Genomic DNA, 22,574 nt, shown 5'->3' with positions numbered 1-22,574 from the left:
GCACATGCACGCTTCGGGGAAACTTCCAAGCCCGAGCGGCGGCCGTGGGCGGCGCGCCCGCTCCCCGCGGTGTCGCCAGCCCGCCCGAGGGCAGGCAGAGCGGCGGCAGCGGGAGCCCGCGGCCGGGCCCCCCGCGAGAGGGAGCCCCGCGGCCGGGCTCCGCCCTGGCATGCGGGGAGCGTGAGCCGGCGGCGGGGCAGGAGGATGAGAGCGAACGGCAGCGAGCTGAACGACTCCGTCCTCCCGCGGGACCCGCCGGGCGAGGGAGCAGGCGCGGCGCGCCGCCCTCCCTGGGTCACCTCCACCCTGGCCGTCATCCTCATCTTCACCATCGTGGTGGACCTGCTGGGCAACCTCCTGGTGATCCTCTCCGTGTACCGGAACAAGAAGCTGCGGAACGCGGGTAAGAGCCGCCGCCCGCCCCCACCCCCCCCGGCCGGTGTCCCCGCGGCGGGGCAGGCGGCGGCAAAGGGCGCGCTCGGGCGGCGGAGCGCTGCGCCCTCCCGTCTGCGCGTAAAACTTCGCCCGGGCTCCCAACTCCAGGCTGCGCCCTGTCCGGGGCATCGCGGGCTGGCCGTCACAGGCTGTGACAAGTGCCGCGGGCTTCATGTTTCATGCTAAATCGGTGATCGAGCGGGCAGGGGTATTTTTAGCAACTGCCACCGAATCGTGGTGTTATTTTTAGCTCTTGCTCAGTCCCACCTAGCAGAAAAGAAAGAAACCTAGCAAGCCTTATTTAGGAGTGAAATTAAACACGGTACTGGGGGTGCTGCTGTGACATACAGTGTGTGCCTGTGCATGCTAGAGGCTATTCTACAGATTCATTTCCTCTGAGTTAAATAGAAGTGTCTCCAACAGTAAATCCTGTGGTTGGAGCTTCAAATTAAGCCAAACATTAACTTATAGCCATTGCAAGATTCAGAATAAACAAAGACACTCTATTCATTTTCTTTGTTCACTTCCTACTTGCTATTTAGGTCTTTCAGGGATTGGAAACATCCGACAGAGAAACAGATTTAGGCAAGTTCTAAAAAAAGTGTGATTTTGACAGGATAGAATCTGTCGTGGTCTACTGAGTAAATCCCTCTTAGTTTATGGATTATTGGTTTGCCAGACAGGAACTTCTTCAGATTCATTCTGCTTTATCATCTCAGACCAGCTGCTGTGCACGTGTACCAAATCTGTGCACTCAAAACCCCATGCATCTTTCACTGAAAAAAATATGGGAGCATGTGAAGGGAGCTGCCGTGTTAATGAAAGCAGAACTCTCGGGTTTTTTACTCCATGATAATTAAGAGATGTTGCTTTCATTTTTTTTCATGATTAGCTGTCAGATTCTTTGTTTTAACACCACTAACCTCCAATAGTTAGTCATTTAAAACTCATCTGAGAGGCAACTCCAGCCCWGGCTTTGCTATAAACTAGCACAGTAAGACAGCTAGTGTTGGACTCCAGTAAACAGCGCTACGGTTACTTTTCTAAGGTTAAGGCGGGTAATTCAAAAGGATTATGGTTTTTATTTTTATTCAGTCATAGTGGAATGCCAACACACAGGATCAAAATGAAGACAAACTGATTTTTTTTTTCCTTCTGTGATTGCCACTGATCTAAAAGCTATATTCTCCTCTCAGTTTTTTTGATACAAATACTTTCACTAAGGCCGGTAAGGTTATGTAGTGCATCTCCCCAGAATTCAAGTCAGCTCTTGACCACCCTTACTCCATCACATAGATCTTTCTTTTCATCCTGGATTCTTTTGATGAGAAGTTTTTATATGGAGGGMGAAAGGATCCCTCCATATAAAGGAAGAGAATAGGCATATTATTGGGGTTACTCTAGGGGAAAGGGTGATATCTCCTCCCCCTAGTTAATAAAAATACACTTCAGCTCTTCTGTGGGAAGTTCATAATGCAGACATTTCTGGTAACAAGTTTGAACAAAATGTGGTGATTGGTGTGTGTTTTCTGGAAACAACTGAATTACTGAGTTCTCTGTGTGTGTATATTTTCTCTACTGCAGATCTCACATAATCCCTCTTGAATCCCCACACATGCTCACTCTCATTGCATTTCTCATTCTTGCCTTTTCCCTCACAGTGGCTGTTAAGAACTGCAGCAAACTGGCAACAGTTATCTACTACAGCTAGGAGAACAGAGCATTCTTCTGCACTTTTTTCCAGACTGGAACATGAAGTAGATACAGTTCTATTCTCTGAAATCAAGAATTAATTAAAAGTAGTAGGTACTTGGTACATGATGGAAATAGCTTATAGTCCATTTTAGGGAAAAATAGTAAAAGTAACTTTTAAAGTTCTTAARGAGGTAGATTAAGTCTTCTGTCCTCTACAGATAAATCTACGTATTTTTAGTACACAGATAAAAGGAAACTTTGGAAAGAAAATAATAAGCCTCATAAAATGGTATGCAAGCTGTTTTTGACTAATCCCATGAAAAACTACGCTTATGCATAACTCTACTTATGTGAGCAGCACCATTAAACTTGGCATTGCATTCAGAGGGGTTACCCAGGTGAGTAAAATTATGAATAAGTATTTAGAAGATCCTGGCCCAATATCATTGAATATGGGGAGGAAAGAACTTCCTAAACTGTTTTCAATAATTCAGGCTATTTAGGAAGAGATTATTTTGAAAATACTGACTTATACATACAATTCAATTATAATTTGTTAATTATAAAGACAGTTAAAACTTTTTACAGAGCTGTAATAAAGAAACTTCTGATTTTACAACAACTATATTAATAACACTTTGCTGGCACATTTATTGAGGAAAAAAGACACAGGATGAAAATTCCACTGGAAAAGGTCAGGGAGGAACAGAAGATACCTCCTGAAGAAAATGTATCTCACTGAAGACTTCCTTCCTTGCAAAAGAGGACTAACAGATATAAGGAATACTTAACACTTTACCAAAAAGGTGGATTTAGTGGGGGAAAATATCTTGCATCTGTCGTACTCACTCTTATTTAAGTATTTTTGGAAGATAACTACAAATCGAACCTGTGGACTTTTTTATGGTTAAAGTGCATTGGGGCATAGTAGGAAGGCCTAGACACCTTCTCAACAAGTGGTGTAACCTTCCTGACAGTCAGAAGGTTAGTAAAAGACACTGATCAAAGCAGAGGAGTCAGTATCTCAAAGAAGTTTGTCTCAGCAAGCGAGGAGTGTCTGATACTACAGACTCCTTCATAGTCACAGGCGTGGCTTCAGTAGATGCTCTTCTAGACACAGAAGCCGATGATGCAACTGGTAGGATCCTCTTTTATTTAATGTACTTGACTTGTAATAAGTTTCATAGTTATGGTCTATTTTTTAATGGTGACTTTATAATCTAACAGGCACCTGATACCAGTTCAGTCCTGATGCAAACTGCTGCAATTTAATGCTGGTCTACACAAAGACTGAATTTGGTTTATGATGTCTGTGGTCTTTTAACTTTGAACAAAAATTAAAGGGAAACATTCAAGGCATAAGGATTTTAAAACCCATATTTTGACAATATATTCATGCATCTTAAACTTTAAATTGATGCACTCTTTAATAACACTCATCTTAAAAGAAAGGTGTAAATCATTTTAATGTGTTCCATTTTCCATTGCTAATATTCATAGAAGAGAAATAATAAGGTAATTCAACAAAAGTTCCACTCTGAAAAGGTAAAATGACTAGCCTTAGGAAAGGTGGATTAGAGAAATACTTGTAGTTTTTGCAACATCAGGTGAAGTTTTTACTTGTTCATCATTGGATTAGAGCATCTCAGGAAATAGAAAAAAGAGATCGTTAGAAGTGGTTTATGTAATATTACACATTCCTATCACTGATTGTTAGTATCCTTATGCCTTCATTGTTACCCACACCAAGAAAACAATGCATCAAGAACATGGTTAAGGGACCAGTCATAAGTCTTTGTTGTTGACTATAAAGATTAGTTTATCACTTAAGTTAAAATGTAAGGGGAAGAGTCAACACACAACTGCCATTTTGGTCACAGGGGATTTGGGGTACTCAAGGATTGCAGGAGTGGACCCTTCTTAAGGTCAGTGAAGAAAGCTGTCTTGAGCACTATTATCCCGCTTGTTCTTTCTCTTCCTTTTGAAACTGTTCTCTTGGCCCAGTGGGTTGCTTTTTCCTGGCCACTTTATGCAAGCCTGTATGACAGGAGGGGCCTCCAGGAGGCCAGAGGAGAGCCCCATCAGTCTCACCCTCATCTTCTGTGCCTGTCAGAAGGCATCCTCTTGTCTGCTGACACCTGACAGCTCAGGCACTGGTGCCATGCTGGTAACTAGCACCTGCTACCTCAGGGCAGAAAGCTGCATTCACCCACTTCTCACCCATCTCTGTTCTATGCTAGTCTCCTGCACATGGATACATTTGGCTTTTTTGTACTTTTTCCCCAGTTTCCCATGTCCCTGGCCTTCTGTCRCTACAACTCTTGTGCTTTTGTTATTAGTGAAGAAGCCAGACAAGAAGTCTGACATTGCTGAGGCTCCAGGGCCCCAAGAACAGCAAGATACTATTAACTTCAGTAGGACTGCATGCATGCTTAAATTTAAGCATGCATGCAGCTACTTTTGTGAATGAGGCAGCAATGAAAAAGGGAGAAAACTATGTCTATATGCTAAATCTGCCTCAGCTGCACTAGAAACAAACAGGTCTGTAAAGACAGCTCTGAGTACTCAAAAGAATGAGCTTGAAAGTAATCCCTGAGCAAAGCCTGTAAGATCAGTGAACTCACTGCTGGAAGAACTAAGGAGAACAGCTACTTAGTACTATTTTTTTGATGTACTATTAACAAATGCTGGATAGCATTGCAGAATTGGGGGATGGGATATCAGTGAGAACTTTTTGTAGGCTTTTCAAAATTGACTGGTTTTTATTTGTTAAAAATGATATACTTTGAGCAGCATAAGAATCTGGTTGGTGAAGAGTGTTCCTCTTGGTGTATTTTCTAGAATATAAATTTTGAACATAGGATTGGAACCCTCTTTTAATAATCAGATTGAAGATCTCATCAGCCTTTTCAGAATGATTGTTCTTGATGATCTGTTTTGGTTTTTTGTTTTAAAACATTTTTTAATAGAGTATTTAATATTATCCTTTTATCTAATAAATGAAACTCCTATTGTGGATTCAGACTAACAGAAACATTGTTTTTATTACAGGTGATCCTTGGACTTCTTTTTATGTCCAGAGAGAAAATGGGTTGCCTGAGAAATGTGTGACTCAAGGGAGATAACCTACAGAAGATCAAGTTGTAGCAGATAAAGTCAGGGTTCTGATGAAAACTGAGATGTTGATGACAATGAACATTGGTATTTCAGACATGAGTAACTTCAGGTATTAAAAATGGTAAGCCAAATGGGAGAGGGGAAAATGTCTAGTGGATATATTGAACTTTGCCAATTGTTGAACAGAATTGAGCATAAAAATGCATTGTTTTAAATAAAGCTGTTCCTCAGACTGGTTTTGATGAATAATTTACTGAATCAAAAGTTTATTCAAAAACTTGTTTAAATGGCACCGTTCTGTCAATGACCAAAGGTAGAGATGAACACTTCAAATAATACTCCATTTTTTACTAATATGTCTGTCAAACCCAACTACTCCTATTCCTTCCGAAAACTTCTGCATTCTGAAGTCTTTAGAGGCAGTGCTTCTAGTTTGCTCCTGCCAACAGACATTGGTACTGATAGGTTATACTACTTGCTGTGTCTTTTTAGATTATTTTTTGGAGTTCTCCCTTTCTTCATTAAGATTTTCTCATCTTTTCAGGTCTTTTCACTAGCAATTTCCCCTGATCTGCTTCTCCTACTCTCATCCCTTTTCTACTTCTTGTTAGCTGCTTTCCCACCCTGTTACAGCATAGATACTTCACGTGTTTCTAGAACAAGGAATCAGCAGCAAATCTAGTTTTCCCATGACTAAAGTGCTACCAAGAACAGGAATCCAATGTTAATATGACAATGTCCAACCTGTTTGTACAAGGAGGCTTGCTTTCCTAGGGCAGTAAAAATTGTGCAATGTCAATTCAGTGCTATGCATCACAGTTTAGCTTTGCAACTAAAAAGGGGTTGCCACCCTTGCTGTTAGCAGTTTTTTCTTCTACTCGCATTAGTCAGAGCTGTCTCAAATCCTGGATTAACCTTCCACTCCTGAGAAATGATTGCCAGCCTCTTCAGGAGGACAAGTGGTACTAACAGAATTATTTAGCATATAAGAGAACATGTATTTTGTTAATGTTTTAATGTTTGGTTATTTAATGAACAAATAAACATGTATTTAACATGTAGTTAAATAATGCTTGAGACTGTAGTAAAAAATCTGCTATTAAAGAAGTGCTCCTTCAAAATTTAGCCCTTCTGAAGTCTGCAACGATAGGCAGTATTACAATAGAGCAGGATCATCTAGGTTCCTACCTTACATGATTATCTCATTATCCTCTTCCCAGAGGAAGAGGGTAGCTTATTCTCTTCATTTTATAAATGATCTAATACAGTACCAGGTTGCATATAGTTACAGATGCCTTTTGAAGAATAGTTACTATCTTACTGATGATCATAACTATGCAAGATAAGAGTTGCATTTTTACGTACTTGAATTAGGGACTTCGGTTAGATTGGGGTTGGTGGGGGGGGTGCCCCCCCCCCCATCATGGAGGACTTCTAATCTTTTTCCATTGCTCGGGTTCTGGGAAAGTCCTTTAAGACTTCATTCAGACTCTTCAATTATCCCTTACTCCCAAGGTCCCTGTTCTCTGAAACAATATTAATTACAAGCAGCTGCTATCAAGCACTGCTGTGAGTGACCACTGGAGTTTTCCATTCAAATACATTGCAAGCACCTGGCAAGGTATATGGATGGTCCCAGATAAAATATTTTTTTATTTTTCTGTCCCCACCCTTAAACAGGCTATTTCAGCTACTTTTGCTATGTCAGTTGAACAGGTTATGTAATCCAGAAGATGAAGTCTAGTTATTTTTCTGTTTAGACCTGTAGAAAATCTATTCTACATTTTGCCCCAAGTGATGCTGAAATAAAACATCTGTATGCATCTTATCACTTTGGCTTTGCTTTTGGGGTGCGCAGGCAAGGTTAACAAAATTCATTGCTTTTTAGGGAGAAGTTACTAAGCAAATGTACTCTGCCCCCATCCTAAAACAGGCAAGCTCAATGAGCCTAGTAAGGTTACAGCACAACTGTCCAATACTGTGTTAGTCAGCCAGATAAGACATCTTGTCTGCTGACTCTGTAGCTATTGGTCAAGTGATGAATGGCCAGGAGTATGATGTTCAGCCATGAAAATCAGTATCCTGTCAGACCCTAGAAAAGTTTCAGTGGATTTTTTCATTGTTGTTGTTTGCTTTTGAGGGAAGATTCATGAATATTTTCTTCCCGCGTGGTAGTAAGTATGGGCTTAATTTGATTCCTGTCTTCTAGATCGAGCGACAAAAGAAGTTTTCTACTTTTTAATCTTACTTAAAATTAAGGACACATTTATTTCCCTGTCTGTGTTGGGGTGCAAAGAAATGTTTTCATTATCAAGGTGAAAGAGTATTCTTACCCCAATACAGTTCAGGTGTGGACAGCTTCATGTTAGAGATATTGAAAGAAAGGGTCTTCTTTACATGAATTTTCCTCATTAACTACCACTATTTGGCCCTTCAGTCAAACATCACAAACCACTCATGAAGTGATGAACTGCAATGACTTTTTAGCCTCTTTCAGTACTACTCAGATTTTTTTTTTTTTTTCTTGAGTAACAGTATCCACAGGCTTATTTTGGAATACTGGATATCATTGTTGAAAATTTGGGAGTGGTGAATAAGAAGAACCAGTGTTTRCATAAATGTGAATGAACCAGTTATTTCAGTTGTATTTTTTGTTTTGGATGAAGAATTAATAGCCTATAAATAAAAAAAGTCCTAACAGTTTGTCTATTTTGCATTCATATGTTCTGACTTAATTACAGTAATTATTTACATTAAAGATACGTCTTCAGATTATCTCTGGCTGTGTAATACTGGCATCTACTTTCTCTAAGTATTGTAATGCAATTACCTAACATGCAAGTTCACATAATTATGACTTACTAAAGAAACTCAGGTTTTCTCCCACATTTCTATTACCCCCATGTTACATCTCCCAGTCTTTACTGAATCTCTCTGTTGCTGAATCAGCTGTCACTTAGAAAAAAAGACTGACAAGGACCTTCTGGATCAAGTCCAGTCCCCAGGTGTAACAGGCATTCATACAAATCCTTTCAGAATCAGTCTACACCTTGAGATTTTTTTTTTTTCCTTCCGTTCTTATCCAGGTCAAGAAGGTTATTCTCATTGCTTAAACATATTTCAGGTCAGTTTATTATACTCTTTTGCTTTTGTACCACCACTGTCCTTTAGCATAAACTGCTGATCTTACTCAATTCCTAATTGAGTAAACAGTAAAAGCATCTTCTCTTAGGTGTTATTTTGCTAGTCCAAAAAAGTCAAATATCAAACTCTATTAGTCTATTGACAAGATAACCTTTCCCCTTTTGAGATTGGTGCTCTCCCCTTAGGAGTGCCTCAGCTCTAGAACATACCTTCCCTAAAAGCAAAATCCTGGTTGTAGTAAAATCAATAGTAAAACTTTTACCAAGGTCCAGGACAGTCTCCTTTAATTTTTCATAGGTGCAACACTTGCCTAATAATAGGGCTACTATACTGCTAACAGCCTTAAACCCAAAGTGCTGTAGGCAGAGAGGTTTCTACTGTAACTTTACTTCTTGTACCTGACCTCAACTTGAAATCCAAAGACATAGGCTACGTTTATCTCTGTCTTTCTCTGTGGTAAGATGAGAGACCACCTTTAAATCTATTGCTACTCTGGACACCACCTTTAGGCATGGTATCTGGTGAAATCCCTAATGTTCCTAATATCAAGGGATTCATCGCATACTTTAAGAACTCTGATGTCAGAACCAGGATTATTGTTAGAGCACTGATTTCGTTGCAAAAAAGTTGACAGCAGATGAGGGTCACTGTACCCTCTGTAAGTGTCTGATGTGTATAACCTGAGGTGAGTGCATGATGGAAAGTCAGTTACATTTCATATACAGTAGACAGGCAAACTATTGAGTCTAAGAATCAGTATTTCAAGAACACTCCTGGGAATAAAGAAAACCAAAGGACCATCTACTACTGCAATGCTGTCCTGTCTAACTCCTTTGTTTTGTTTTTAATGAATGGATTTTTTGCTACTTGGGTTTGCTTGCACTTGAGTTGTCTGGTCAGATAACATCATTTTATCCTTGACATTATCTTTGTTCTTCTCTGCTTTCTAGAAACTCATAGTTCTATAATAAGCAGAATAAATAAGCAGAATAATAAGCAAAATAATACAATAAGCACAATATATTAAGCATAATAATATATAAGCATATAATATATAAAGCAGAATAATAATAAGCAGAATAAATTTCAGAACTGGGGCTGTTTCTATAGCCTCATTGCACAGATCAKCTACTGGTTCTGTTGCCAAATACACCACCATCGTATATATTTATGGATGTTATTTTTGAAATTTCTCTTATCTGACTACCTCCCACCACTACCTTTTCAGCTCTCTTCTTTTCTTTTTCTTGTCTAATGAACCATACTGTTGGGAATCTCATAAACCCATTTTATTCTTCACTGATGATACAACACACTTCAATACCTAAGTTACTGAAGGTTTTCTTAGCATTGGCTGTGTCTTGATTTTGGGATATAGAGCAGCACTGCTGTTACACACACACATTCATATTAAGGCATACATAAATCTTACAGTTCTTTGTCATGCTGCACAAAGTACTTGCAGCAAAGGTTCTTCAAGTTCAAGGTATTTTTCACTTGTTTGACAAATTTATGGATATAGATGCATTTAAAAACATTTTCTTTGATTATTTTGGTCTTTTTATGGAAAAATACCTCCCCCACCCTTTTTTTCTAATGATGTATCCACTGACAAATTGCAACTCATTTTTGTTTATTGCTTGTGAATATATACACTTGCTCTAGAAATTAGGATATCTCATATGTGGGAGAACAATATTCAGCGTGTCTGATAGGGAGGAGGGACAGTAGTGTCTCCCCAACTTTCCTCTACCTAGACACAGGTGGTAGGTTTAGCTCATAGTATAAATTAGAACAGTTCAATGTTTCTAAAATTCACGCTTATTTAACTGGCTCCCATAGGGAACTTTGTATTGGTGAGTGCCACCAGAACACAGCTTTCACTGGCCAAGCTCATTCTAACTATCCCACATGTAACCATTAAAGGCTGTAGAGCTAACATAGTTATTACCATCTGGCTGGGTAAGCCTGCTTTTCATCTACTTTGTATACTGATAAGTACTGAGAAGAGAACAGATCCAAGTTTTGTGTCTAAGCATATGTCAAATAACTAAAGCAGAGCTCAAAATGTATTCATATTTTCTTGCACTTTCCTGCAGCAAAGGTTTTCAAACACTGTTTTTAGCAAATAAGCGGGCATCTCTTTTGCAGTTTCTCTTAGAAATCTATGCTCACCCTGCTCCAGTTCTTTCATCTCTCTTCCTGACTCCTTTTTCTCTTGTCCATTCAGCATACTGGGAATCTCTGCAGTGCCTGGTAAGATTGTTGACTGTGAACATTTTGTTGGTTGCTGGAAACCTGTCTTGATTTTCATTGCTTTTATGGCATAATACTTCCTGTATTTATAGACTGCCTCCTGCCACAGCATTTTGCTTCTGCCTCATTTAGCCACCTTTGTTCAATTATTTTTGGATGGTTCTAGGAATTTGTCCTGGTTCTGTTCATCACATGTTTGTACTTTTTCCTTGGACAAGCCACACCCACAAAGTATTACGCTGAAGGTGGCAGGAAGATGACCACTCCTGTGTTGAAGAATGACTTTGCACTATCCTTGTTAAATTGTTTTCTCCTGAAGTAAATTAGGTGATTTTTCTTTTCCTTGCATTTTTCCACTGAGGATAGATCTGTCAGGTTTCCTCCGAAAGGCTGTTGTTTTAGTGTTGTTTTTGACTTGGACCTTTCCTTTATGGGATCCATTATGCATTCTGTGAAACTGTTTTTCATACTCTCTATGGGATATAAAATATGAGGTGTAGAATATGGGATATAGAATACTGAGATGCTGCATTGYTCTTAGCAGTATTACAAATAATAGCATTTTAAAAGGGCATTGTGTGCTTCTTTTGCAATTATTCCTGGTAAGAACTTCTAATGAATATTTAGTGACAATCTAGAGAAGACTGTACAGGCGCACAAAGCTTGCACTTGCATCTTGTTCATAGAGCTGGAAACATTCATTACCTAAAATGTGCCCCAAAGATATGGCTGAATCTGACATGTGTAAGTGCGAAAGTCTGAATGTAAAAAAGAAGCAAATAAGCTAAGTGGAAGCAGCCTAGTGGAGGTGGAATTTGCAGTCTACTTTTTGTAGGTATTTGTTCTGTACTGGGGTACAGAACATTTGTCACAATACTGATGAATCCCTTCATTGTAAGTGTTTTTAGCAGGTCCTCCTTTCTCACTTTTCTCAAGCCATTGCTGTAACAAGGCAGAATGCTGCCAGAATGCCAGCTGGAGTCAGGCTGCCTGAGCATGCTTTTCTTGTACAGAGAGAACTTGATAGACTAACACCAGAGCAGTGAATTGATTTCTAAGATAKTTTGCTTATATTCAGAGCTTCACATTAGTTCCTGCCACTAGCAACTAATGTCAGGATCTTCAAGATTAATACAAACTGTAATTCTGTGTGCGAGCGGGGGCCTTAGGGCTGTGCTATTAACCTTTGCCATGGTGAATTCACCCTACTTACGATTCTTCCATTTCTAGATGTATTCCTGAGTCTATTAACCAAAAAAGATTTTTCTGAAGTTCGTGTTTTTTAAGGGAGGCTATCAACTGTTATAAATGTACAATGTTCTGGAATGCCCCTAGCCCCTCAAACAATTTCAGACACTGCATAACTAGATTTATTTCGGTAATGGATGCATTTGTGCAGAGCATGCCTGGTTTAGCATGTTTATATATGTTTAGCAACATATAAGCTTTTCAGCCTCAGGGGCATTGTAGACCTTTCCAAGAAAAAGTATTAATAACTGTCCTTATTCTAGGCCATTGCTTCCACTAAAGTCATCCCACCTCTGGATTCTTTTTTAATTCCTTCACACTATATGAGCACAGACTCAGACTACCTTATCCAAGGGAGACCTGTTATGTCTATTAAATGAATAACTGTAATAATGCAATACATTAGGTTSAATCTCATTATAAAGTTTGAGAGATAAATTCTCTAAATACAGTGTAGAATTCTATGTTTCTTTGAACTCCAGTCATTACATGCGATTTCTTCTATTCTGTAGTACTTTAGAGTTGAATTTATCTTTTTGGGTACGTTGTCTACTCTGAACATGGCAGATCGTGATCCCCACTTCCACATTTGTGACCCATTACTTTAAAAGCTGTGTCTGTATACAGACTCAGCTGTATGAACTGTTGCATATATTCTGTATACAGAATTACATATATTCATATTTGACTCTCCAGTTTGATTCTACCCTTGATGCTTTAAGTCATCTATGAGTCCATCAGTATGCAATTCAGACTTGATCTTCCTTCCTCTTTCTTAAAATTCTTTTTATATAGTTTGTGAAATTCTGAAAATGTACCTTGCATTCAAAAAGAAAACTCTCGAATTTTTATCCCATATATCTTTCCTTACAAATGCCATTTGTTCACAAATTTTTATTCAGATAATATATAGTCCTTTAGAAAGTGCAGAACACCTTCAAACATTAGCTTGAAATGACCTGTGTAATTAGATTTTCTTTCATGATCATGTTCTGAGATAATTTCCTACTTAAGTTTGCACAGCTGCTTTTGGATGAGATGACACAATGAAGATAAACATTAAGGATGTTGTTCTTACTTTTTTTGGAGTTGCTCCAAAAACATACCATTTTGAGAGGCATCAATTAGATGGCAAAACTAGTAGAGCTGATTAGACTATGATTCACCTGATCTGCTGGGTTCCACTACAGTACAATCTTTTCAGTATAGGTAGAATTAAAAATATGCTATTTCAGTCTCTCAGCTGTCTAAATTTATTATGTTGTCTGCCTTGGAAAATGCTGCTGTTTCTAATTTTCACATTTTGGAGAAAATTATTGAGAAAACTACTGAGAAGATTACTAAGAAAATTAATGGCAAAATAGCCCAGGGGACAATTCAGTTCTTTAAGTATCTTATCTCCATTTACCTCTCTTTTGATCTAGGTACGTCATGAAGATCATTGTATTAGACATATCAGTTGATTACTAGTGACACAAAGTTCAAAAGCCCACGTGGATTCTTTTAGCTCTGTCAGCCCCTTTGACCATATGGTTTTATTGACTTCTCTGCCTCATACTCCCAAGCTTCAGTAAAAATATAGCTTTTGGACATTTCCGCTATTTGTGACTCAAATGATAGTTCAGATAATGCCTAATGTGCCCTAGGGTGCATTTTCTCTCATTTCTTGCTCTGGTGTCTAAATTTTATGCGGCTTCTTGCAGGGTTGGCCCTAAATTCTACATTTTCCCAAGTGAAATAGATGTTGCCATCACTTCCACTACGTTTACATAGCTTTCTATGCTGTTAAAATCAGAAACTTCACAGAAGATACTGGACTCTGATGAAAGCAGGACATGGACTTCAGTTGCATTTTTTCTCCTTGTTAAGATTGCCGACATCAATGAAGTTAACGTTATTTTAAGTGTACATATGTGAAATAAGTAACCAGCCCCTCAGTTTGGCCAAAACCATACTGTACTGGCTGAGAAAGTTTATAGTGCTTCTTATTTACAGACAGCTTTATCTGTTTTCTTGTCAGACCAGCATGTGTGATGACTGTTCAGAAGACTGCAGGTTATCAGAGAACAGCACGCCTAATACTCGGTCTAGATAAAATGGAAGTGGTTATACAGGACTGGTGGAGGGATCTTTGGAGTATGACAGAAAAGTTTTCTGCCTGTTGCAATCTATAACTACAAAAGTTGCCTCCACTTCATACAAGAGGCTAGCAATTTGGAGACCCTATTAGTTACTTTCTTGTTTCTGGCATCATAGTATTAACAATATTTTAAAAACAGCTAAACTGTCATCACAATACTAGGCCTTCACAACCTTTGATTCACATTTAGGTTTTTACAAGTGAACTTTGATATTTTCAAAGTCAAATCCTACTTGCAGAGACCAAATGTAGGAAGCATTAGAAATTAGACTTGGCAAAGCAGAATGGAGTAGCACCTTAGGGTAAAAGAATGCATTAGACACATTCTTCAGTAAGTTTTCAGAAACACAGACCTTTCTAGGGTCAACTTACCGAATTTATTGAGCTCTACAAAATCCTTTAAAGCTATCTCAATAATCATATTTCTCATAGTTGTATTCTCTAGTGCCTGAAGTCAGTTCAGCTGACACCTCTTGATTTAAATGTRCGGTACTTAGTGGGAATAAAGAAATAAAACATCTTTGAGTACCATTTTGCAACACTTGTAGTCTCAAAATATATGTTTTTGTGTGTATCTATCTGATGAGATCTTCTCCTAGAGTCGTGAAAAACAACTGTGAAAAATCCCAGAAATGTATCATCATATTGATCCTTTATATGGCTCATCCGCCAAGCTGGAAATAGTAGAGCCATATGAGCTATGTGAGTAACTTCCAGGAGTAGCAGATTGTCATCAACATCTGAATGGAACAAGACATTTGTCTTGTTATCTTTCACAGAAATACCTGCTGACATTAGAGAGGTATGGAAACTGAAATTTTTAGTTCCATTCCAGGCTTCAGAAGAGAGAGAATATATGACATTTTTTGCTCACTTGTTCTTATCGCCTTACTGATTTTTTTGGCCCTTCTCTTTCAAGCTTATATATTCTAGTCTTTTCTTTCTCAGTTCCAACCTCCTTGTCTTAATTTTGATGTTAACTTCTCAGGCCTCTTTTCTCAGTAACCTTTGGGCTCAGTCTCCTCCTCCTTCCTGCCTTTCTCAAGACTTCCCTATTTTGCTATGCCTTGTTTCAGTTTTCTTGCACTGCAAGTTCAAATGTACTATTTTAAGCTCTCTTTGTCCTTAGTCCTCTAGTTAGTCCCAGGTCCTCAGCCCTGACTGTTCGTCCTGTCTGTCCCTTTCCAAACACTTCTGTAACCCACAGAATCACACAACTGCTAAGGTTGGAAGGGACCTCTGAAGGCCATCTAGTCCAACCCCCCTGCTCAAAGCAGGGTCAGCTAAAACACGTCGCTCAGGATACTGTCCAATCTGGTTTTGAACATCTCCAGGCGTGGAGACTCCACAAGCTCTCTGGGCAACCTGTTCCAGTGCTCAGTCACCCTCACAGTAAAAAAGGTTCTTTTGTTTAAACAGAATTTCCTGTTCTGTTTCCTGTTTCAGTTTGTGCCTGTTGCCTCTTGTCCTGTCACTGGGCACCCCTGAGAAGAGTCCGGTTCCATCTGCTTTACTCCCTCCCTCCACTATTTTTAAACATTGATAAGATCCCCCTGAGCCTGAACAGTGCCAGTGCTCTCAGCCTTTCCGCATGTGACAGATGCTCCAGTCCCTTAATCATTTTTGTGGCCCTTCACTGGGCTTGCTCCAGTATGTCCATGTCTCTCCTGTCCTGGGGAGCCCAGAACTGCACCCACCACTCCAGGAGTATCTCACCAGGGCTGAGTAGAGAAGGTTCACCCCCTTCAACTTGCTGGCAATGCTCTTCCTCATGCAGCCCAAGAGGCCGTTGGCCACCTTTGCCGCAAGGGCACATTGCTGTCTCATGTTCATCTTCTTGTCCTCCAGGACTTCCAGGTCCTTCTTTGCAAAGCTGCTTTCCAGCTGATCAGCCCCCAGCTTACACTGTGTATGGGGTTATGACACTGCAGGTGTGTGACTTTGCATTTGCCTTTGATGAACTTCATGAGGCTTCTGCTCCTCCAGCCTGTTGAGGGGCTGAGGTCCCTCTGAATGGCAACACAGCCCTCTGGTGTATCAACCACAGCTCCCAGTTTTGTATAATCTGCAGAAAGTTTTCCTGATTTCAGTTCTGGTGCCTACTCCATACCAGCCTAGTGCAGTTGGTAGTAATAATGTATGGGGAAGAGCATCTGCCCCCTCTTCCTGATCATGGGCTGGATCATGATTCTTGCGGAGATGCAGCTTTGCTTGCTTAATAACATTTTAAGAAGATGGAACATACAGATTGAAAACAGAATCTGTAAAAGATTTTAGCTCTTAAATATTGAAGAAATGTTTGTAAGATTGAAGTTCTTCCCTTACAGCCTGACTAGTAAATTTTTCTGATAAAATACTACTAACATACTTTATTATCTGAAGAAGAATAAACCAAGAGTAAACTTTTTTTCAGCAAAATATTTTTATTTTAACAACGCTGGTTGCCTTATTGACCTAACAGGAAACATACCCATGCTTAAGATGGAGAAAGAGGTAGTTAGAAAATCATATCTAAGAGAATGACGTGGTAAATAGTGATACAAGTCCAATTTATAAATAACACAGAAAGAAAGTTGTATCAAGACTTATTAGATAAACTGGAGAAACAGGGAAGAAAAAAGCCTTTTTTGCTTCATCAGCAAAAGAATTTGAGCTGAACACATGGAATATGAAATAAAAGGCAGTAAGAAATTAGTTATCAGACAGCAAATAGTTCTATTAAGTAGCTAGAATGAACATATTTTAAAAGGTGTATGGGGATTAATGACTGATAGAAATATTAGCTTGCTAGACAAACCAAAAATTTTCAGCTGATATTTAATAAATCATTATCTAACATGTCTGAAAGAAAATGTTTCATCCCACCTTTGATATTTTCAAAATTTCATAATTACCTACTAAATGTTATGAAATATTGGAAGGGGGACATACATTATGAAAGAGAGATTTTAAAGCTTTGAGGTTGAATGTAGACTTATAACTAGAGCTACACGTAGAAGATGTCACCATCTTTTATGCCGACACAAAATGATCACAGTTATGTGAAAAGGATTTTGCAGACATGATATGAGGCTACTTTGTCTTCTAGTTGCCAGATGATGCATCAGGATAACACATTTTGCTATTTATCACTTGAGATCTCAGATTTAGTTTAATTCAAAGGAAATGAATTTACAATGCCTGTATGCTTCCCGGTAGCTGACTGAAAACAGTCTGGCATGACTCAAGCACAGGCTTCATGAACTCCAGCAGAGACAAAATTTGAGTGTTTTTCAGGTATTTTACACACTGGCAAAATCATCTATAAAAATTCTACAGTGCTCCATGGTCTATGACTACTCAAACTGTACTAGAAGTTCCCCATCAGATTTTAAACCTCATTAGTATGTATCGTTAGACATATTAATGATAACTTAAACTTTTTCTTCCATCAATCAATTTGCAAAGGAAACATTAGCAATGCTTTCTCATTAGAATAAGACATTGAGTCAATGATGTTCAGTTCTATTACAATTGTATTAGCCAGGATAGCCCTGTCAAATTTGTCAGCTATCCTTTCTTTAGGTGATATTTTTAACTTCACTAGAAAGCCTCCAGATTATCAGCCACCACTTATAGTATCTATCAGTCTAGTGGGCCAAAGAAGCATGGTTTGAATGAGGGGTGTTTAGAAACTAACAGTTCATCTGCCTAAGGGAGGCAAAGGTCACATTGAAGTGATTCAATAATAATGGGATAATCTATCCTGTTGCGATAGCTTTACTTGCTTTTATGACTGCTGAGTACATAGAAGAGAACATTTTATGTGATCAAGTTAGAAGATTAAAGAAAATTGTTCTAGTTGGTAGTTGCACAGGGATTAGAGGCATTTGGAGCTGTTTTTCAGCTTGTCACTCCTCTAACATTGCATTCTATTTTTAGCCTCAAAGAGATGAGTGGAGCCAATAGTGAACATTTCAATTAATATACAGACAGATATGATGGAAGAAGATGCTTTCTGATCAGTTCAAAGTTCTTATTCTGAAGAAAATATATCATGTTTCTGTCTTACATTTTGCTAATAGCTGAGGTATCAATATCATAGTACCACATTTGTGTTTCATGAAACACATGAAACAATACTTCAAGAACACTCGAAATCTTCTTGGCTCAAACACTGCAAAACTTATTCAAGCAAAATCATCACTACCACACCAGAGAATCTCACTCAAATAAGGGTTGGAAAAATAAGCCTATTTTAGATAAAGTTTACAAAGTTTCTTTTATTCCCAGAATAGCTATGAAAATCCAATTGAAGCATGATTGTAATTCCCATCCCCACCACAAAGTTTATCCAGTTTTACCTTTTCATGTGATATAGCTGGTAAGATTTCACTGATGGGAACAATAACAAAAAAACTGGGATGAACAGCACCTTTGAAAGTCATATTTGAAATAATAAATCAGTTCTAGAAATAGCATGGAGTTACTCAGTTGCTTTGTGTATATGGCTTCATTCACTTTCTGGAACATTTAATTGGGACAATCAGGTAGGTTTAGCTCATAGTTGCCTTTGAATAGCATGTTCCTCTGAATGCTTTAAAAAAACTAATAATATTGACTTTTTATGTTCTTCTCTCAAAATGTGTAGGGACACTTTTATGGTAAGAAATTCAGGTCTCCTTTAGTGTACAATGAGCCCATAAAGTTGTTTATGCCCTTTCAAACAAGTTGAAATACCAGCCAAGTGTCACTATGTGCGTGTGGAAATTCTACTGACAGCTACAGAGCTGTCCCAGAGTAAGGGCATGGCATAGCTTTAAAATCACTACCAGAAAAGCTAGTAATGTTTGTTACTATAATTACGGTCTTTGCCACATAAACTGCTGATATTAAAAACTTCTAAAAAGTTTCTGTTGTGCTGACACTGTTATGCGTATTACCTTGATGTTAATTTTAACAGAAAAGAATGATTTTGACTTAAAAGTAATCATCATAGAATTAACGTTCTTTTTACATTAAAATATCAGTCTAAGACTAGCAGGCAAATGGTCTCTCTCTCATAAAAGCAACAGCAAATCAAACAAACTCCAGAAAAATTCCTCTCCCTGAAGAAATTGCGGTTCCTAAATGGCAAAGCTGAGGTCCCACAGAGCAAACCACAAATCAAGCTGCTGTTTTGACTCACAGATTTGTTAACAGAGCTGTAAACTATAAACAGATATTTTCTAAAAAACATAGGGGTAGTCCCTCCACTGATATTCTAAAATTGTTTGAAATAGGATAAATAATGTGTCAAAATGGCAGAAGGATCTGTCCAGTGAAGGGTAAACCACAGTGGACAGATTCATCTCTTTGCCAATGTTTGCACAGGCTCAGGGTCAGGATGGAAATACTTTATGCATCTTTTCAAAAGCGAGGTGAAACTTCCTACGAGCTTCTCAAATACCTTACAAAATTCAAAGATGAACTGATACTTCACTCTCTCCTAAAGTGGATGTCAGGAAAGTGCTAAAGAACCAAGAATATTTATTTGAAATTCTCCTTCAGTTTTGGGTTCATCCCAGAATGTCCTGTGCTCAAGAGATTCAAGGTTTGATCACATGGGGTCTGCACCAGCAGATGATTCTGTTGTAGGGGTACTTCTCAGATAGGGAGGGATAAAGTGGCCTATGAGCAGTGCTTTAATAGGTCCTAAATTAATTGTTAGAAAATGTGCAAAATTAGACTACGTATCCTTTTTTATTTTCCCTTTGAACTAAACATAACATTACATACTCGGATTTGGAGAAACATCATAACTCTTAAGTTTGGGCTGAATAAAGCCTTTTCTTCTTAAGTTTTTTGATCAATTACTTTTCTGTGTTGTGAGCTGGTTTTACTTCATTTTCAAAATGCTGTTTTAAATATCAGCAAAGTGATAAGCTCCCTCTCTCTTCATGTATGTGTGTGTGCATACATATATAAATATTCATATATATATTCATATACAAATCTATTTATTTATGGCAGTGTTTCCTGAATCATAGAAGGACAGATTCTGTTGACTAATGAAGGATCTGAATTCTGGAATCACATGTCCTTTACTTATAACAGAAGTACAAATACCCAGGTTTATCCTCTAACCCTTATTTAAATGCACTGTAAACAGTGATTAATGGCTACTTGTATAAATGGGTGTTTACAGTTTTAGAATTTCAGAGATTGACAAGAGGATGTATAAACTCAATTCATTTACTGGACTGAAAAATCTCTTAAATAAGCAAGAAAGAAGTTATGTGGAGACACTGTTTAGAAATGTACCATGAAATAAACAGAAAATTAGAATATTAAGTACTAAAATAATACTCCACCATGTGAAAAATGCTGCTAAGCATGCATGTTTAGTATGCTCAGTTACATGAAAAGCTGCTTAAAATTTCTTAATGGTCTTTAGTCATATTCCCTGCAGAGCTCACAGCAGTTACTATTAACACAATGCATTTGATCCTATCTATGCATATACATAGGTACTTTAGATATCCAAATAAGCCTTTAGCAAATAAGAGAAAAAGTCACTTTTAGACCAAAGTTGTTTTTCATTTATGCCTTACCTTTCTTAATTTTTCTTCAGTGTCAAACTCATAGATATAGAAAGTGAAAACCTTTCTTCTCATGAGCTTTATCCAAAACTTAAGTAAATTCACAGAAGGCATCCCTCTGACTTCAGTATTTTGAGTATATTCACAATACATTTTTCCAAATTGTCTACATTTTGGGAAATTCAGAAATTTTCTTTCATATATGTCTTGTTATCTGCTAACTCTTTATCATTCATGAAATCTCAGCTAGAACCTGAGATATTCATAATGTTAAAATAACTTGACAGCCCCCTATTTCATTCTCAAAAACATTTTGTCAGCAGTTCTAATTGTGTTTCTCAGGTGAATCAATAAATTTCCTGCACAAAGCACATAGTCTACATTAAAATATTCAAGAAATATGTTTCTCTTAGTATTTCACTTTTTTTCTTGCACTTTTACAAGCCAAGACCTAAATTAATTTATATCATTCAGATAATGATCTAAACTTGTTACAGGATAACTCTCAACTTCGAAGACCCTGTTACCACAATAGTCTACAGCTGTTGAACTCCCTAATCACTAAGCTAGCGATTAAAAAAAAAAAGGTGGTGTCCCTTTCCATACTGTTTCCATTTAGGTACCAATCCTGGGGATGCTAGAACTCAAGGGTCCTCCAGCAATGTAGATCTTTTCAGATCTTAATGGAGTTTGGGTATGAGCCAAAGTCAAGTTGGTCAGCCCTACCAATATTAAACATAGTAGATAGAAGTAGAAAGTAGATTCCCACAAAAAAGCTTATTACATCATGCTAGGTTTAGTTACCTCTGGAGCTAAGAAGTTGTTGAAAGAAGGGTCTGCAACATTTCTACTTGCAGGACAGGTGTGTAGAATGGAAGCTCAGTAAACATCAATCACTAAAGTTATTTTGTAGGTCTACTCAAGCTTCTGGTCAGCTGATTCTGTGGTTTGCTTGCTCTTCAGTTTATTTTTTATGCTATTTACTTTTTCTGGAAAGATGAACTAGTTCCTCTGTGTCAAATGCCAGGGGAATTTCAAGTACTGCCAATAGTACTTGGTACAGTTCTTTAATCCTGGGTAAGCTACACGTTCCTTGTGCACAAACAAGGAGTGTCTGTCTCTTCCCCAACGGAACTTCCGCAAAAGAAAAGAGGAAGTCAGAGCATCTTGCTGCTAATATATGAAATACAATGAATGAAGGAAAAATCTGTTGAAGGGGAAAAATGAGAGTTGATGGGGAAAAAATGATGTCCGATGCTCACTTGTTTTAGTATATGTGTTTGCCAAAGAAGAGCTGCTCAAAACTGGAGAGAGGAATGTATGCTCGTATTTTGTAAAAAGTGCTTACCCTAACACTGAAGACTTCAGAAATCCTTTTCTTTTTCATGCTAATCTAGCTTCTTTTGTGACTTCTGCAACAGTTTGCTTGGATGGCATGTTTTCAATGCACAGATCCAGATATTGCAGTTCAAAAGTTTATAATGACCTATAACAAAATAATTTTCAGTGGAAATCCCTACAGAACTCAGGGAAGAGCATGCAGCCTAGAATATCATTCTCTGCTGTTTTGTGCCATATGTTTTTATGTTTTATAGCTGGATATCCCCCAAATTTATCTTCAAATGAATGGCACTACTGTATGGAAAATCCTAAAGTAACCTGGTTTAAAAGGTGGACTCTGTGATCTCCCCACAAAAGAAGCAAGTGTCTCTTATCTTTGACATAGACAAAAGGCAGAATTTGGACAGAAGCCAGACATAGGAATGATTTAGCTGACATCACACCGATTTTGGAGAGCTTTGTCTCCTTTGGAGATGAAGTATCAGAGTCACCACAAAACAGAGTCTTTCACAGCAACATAAACATGTTATCAGATGTTTGCATATGCAAACAAAGTGCACAGGGATTATAATCTTGGGTTTGGGGGGCTTTTTTGTGTGTGTGTATTTAGTATGACACATATCTGTTAAAAACTAGCT

General features: G+C 38.2%; 1 protein-coding gene across 1 annotated transcript in view; it reads left to right on the top strand.

Annotated features, from left to right (window-relative positions):
• Nucleotides 1-202: 202 nt before the first annotated feature.
• MTNR1A (melatonin receptor 1A) overlaps nucleotides 203-22,574 on the top strand; it is a 66,013-nt gene continuing 43,641 nt past the window's right edge. The window contains exon 1 of the mRNA XM_026077867.1: nucleotides 203-403. Within this exon, the coding sequence (XP_025933652.1) occupies nucleotides 205-403 (199 nt within the window). The 5' untranslated portion in view covers nucleotides 203-204. The remainder of the gene's footprint in view (nucleotides 404-22,574) is intronic.

This window comes from Apteryx rowi, unplaced genomic scaffold (assembly GCF_003343035.1).
Source record: "Apteryx rowi isolate R43461 unplaced genomic scaffold, aptRow1 scaffold_464, whole genome shotgun sequence".
NCBI lineage: Eukaryota > Metazoa > Chordata > Aves > Apterygiformes > Apterygidae > Apteryx > Apteryx rowi.
The sequence above is the reverse complement of the archived record's forward strand: the minus strand, read 5'-3'. Positions and strand labels throughout refer to the sequence as shown.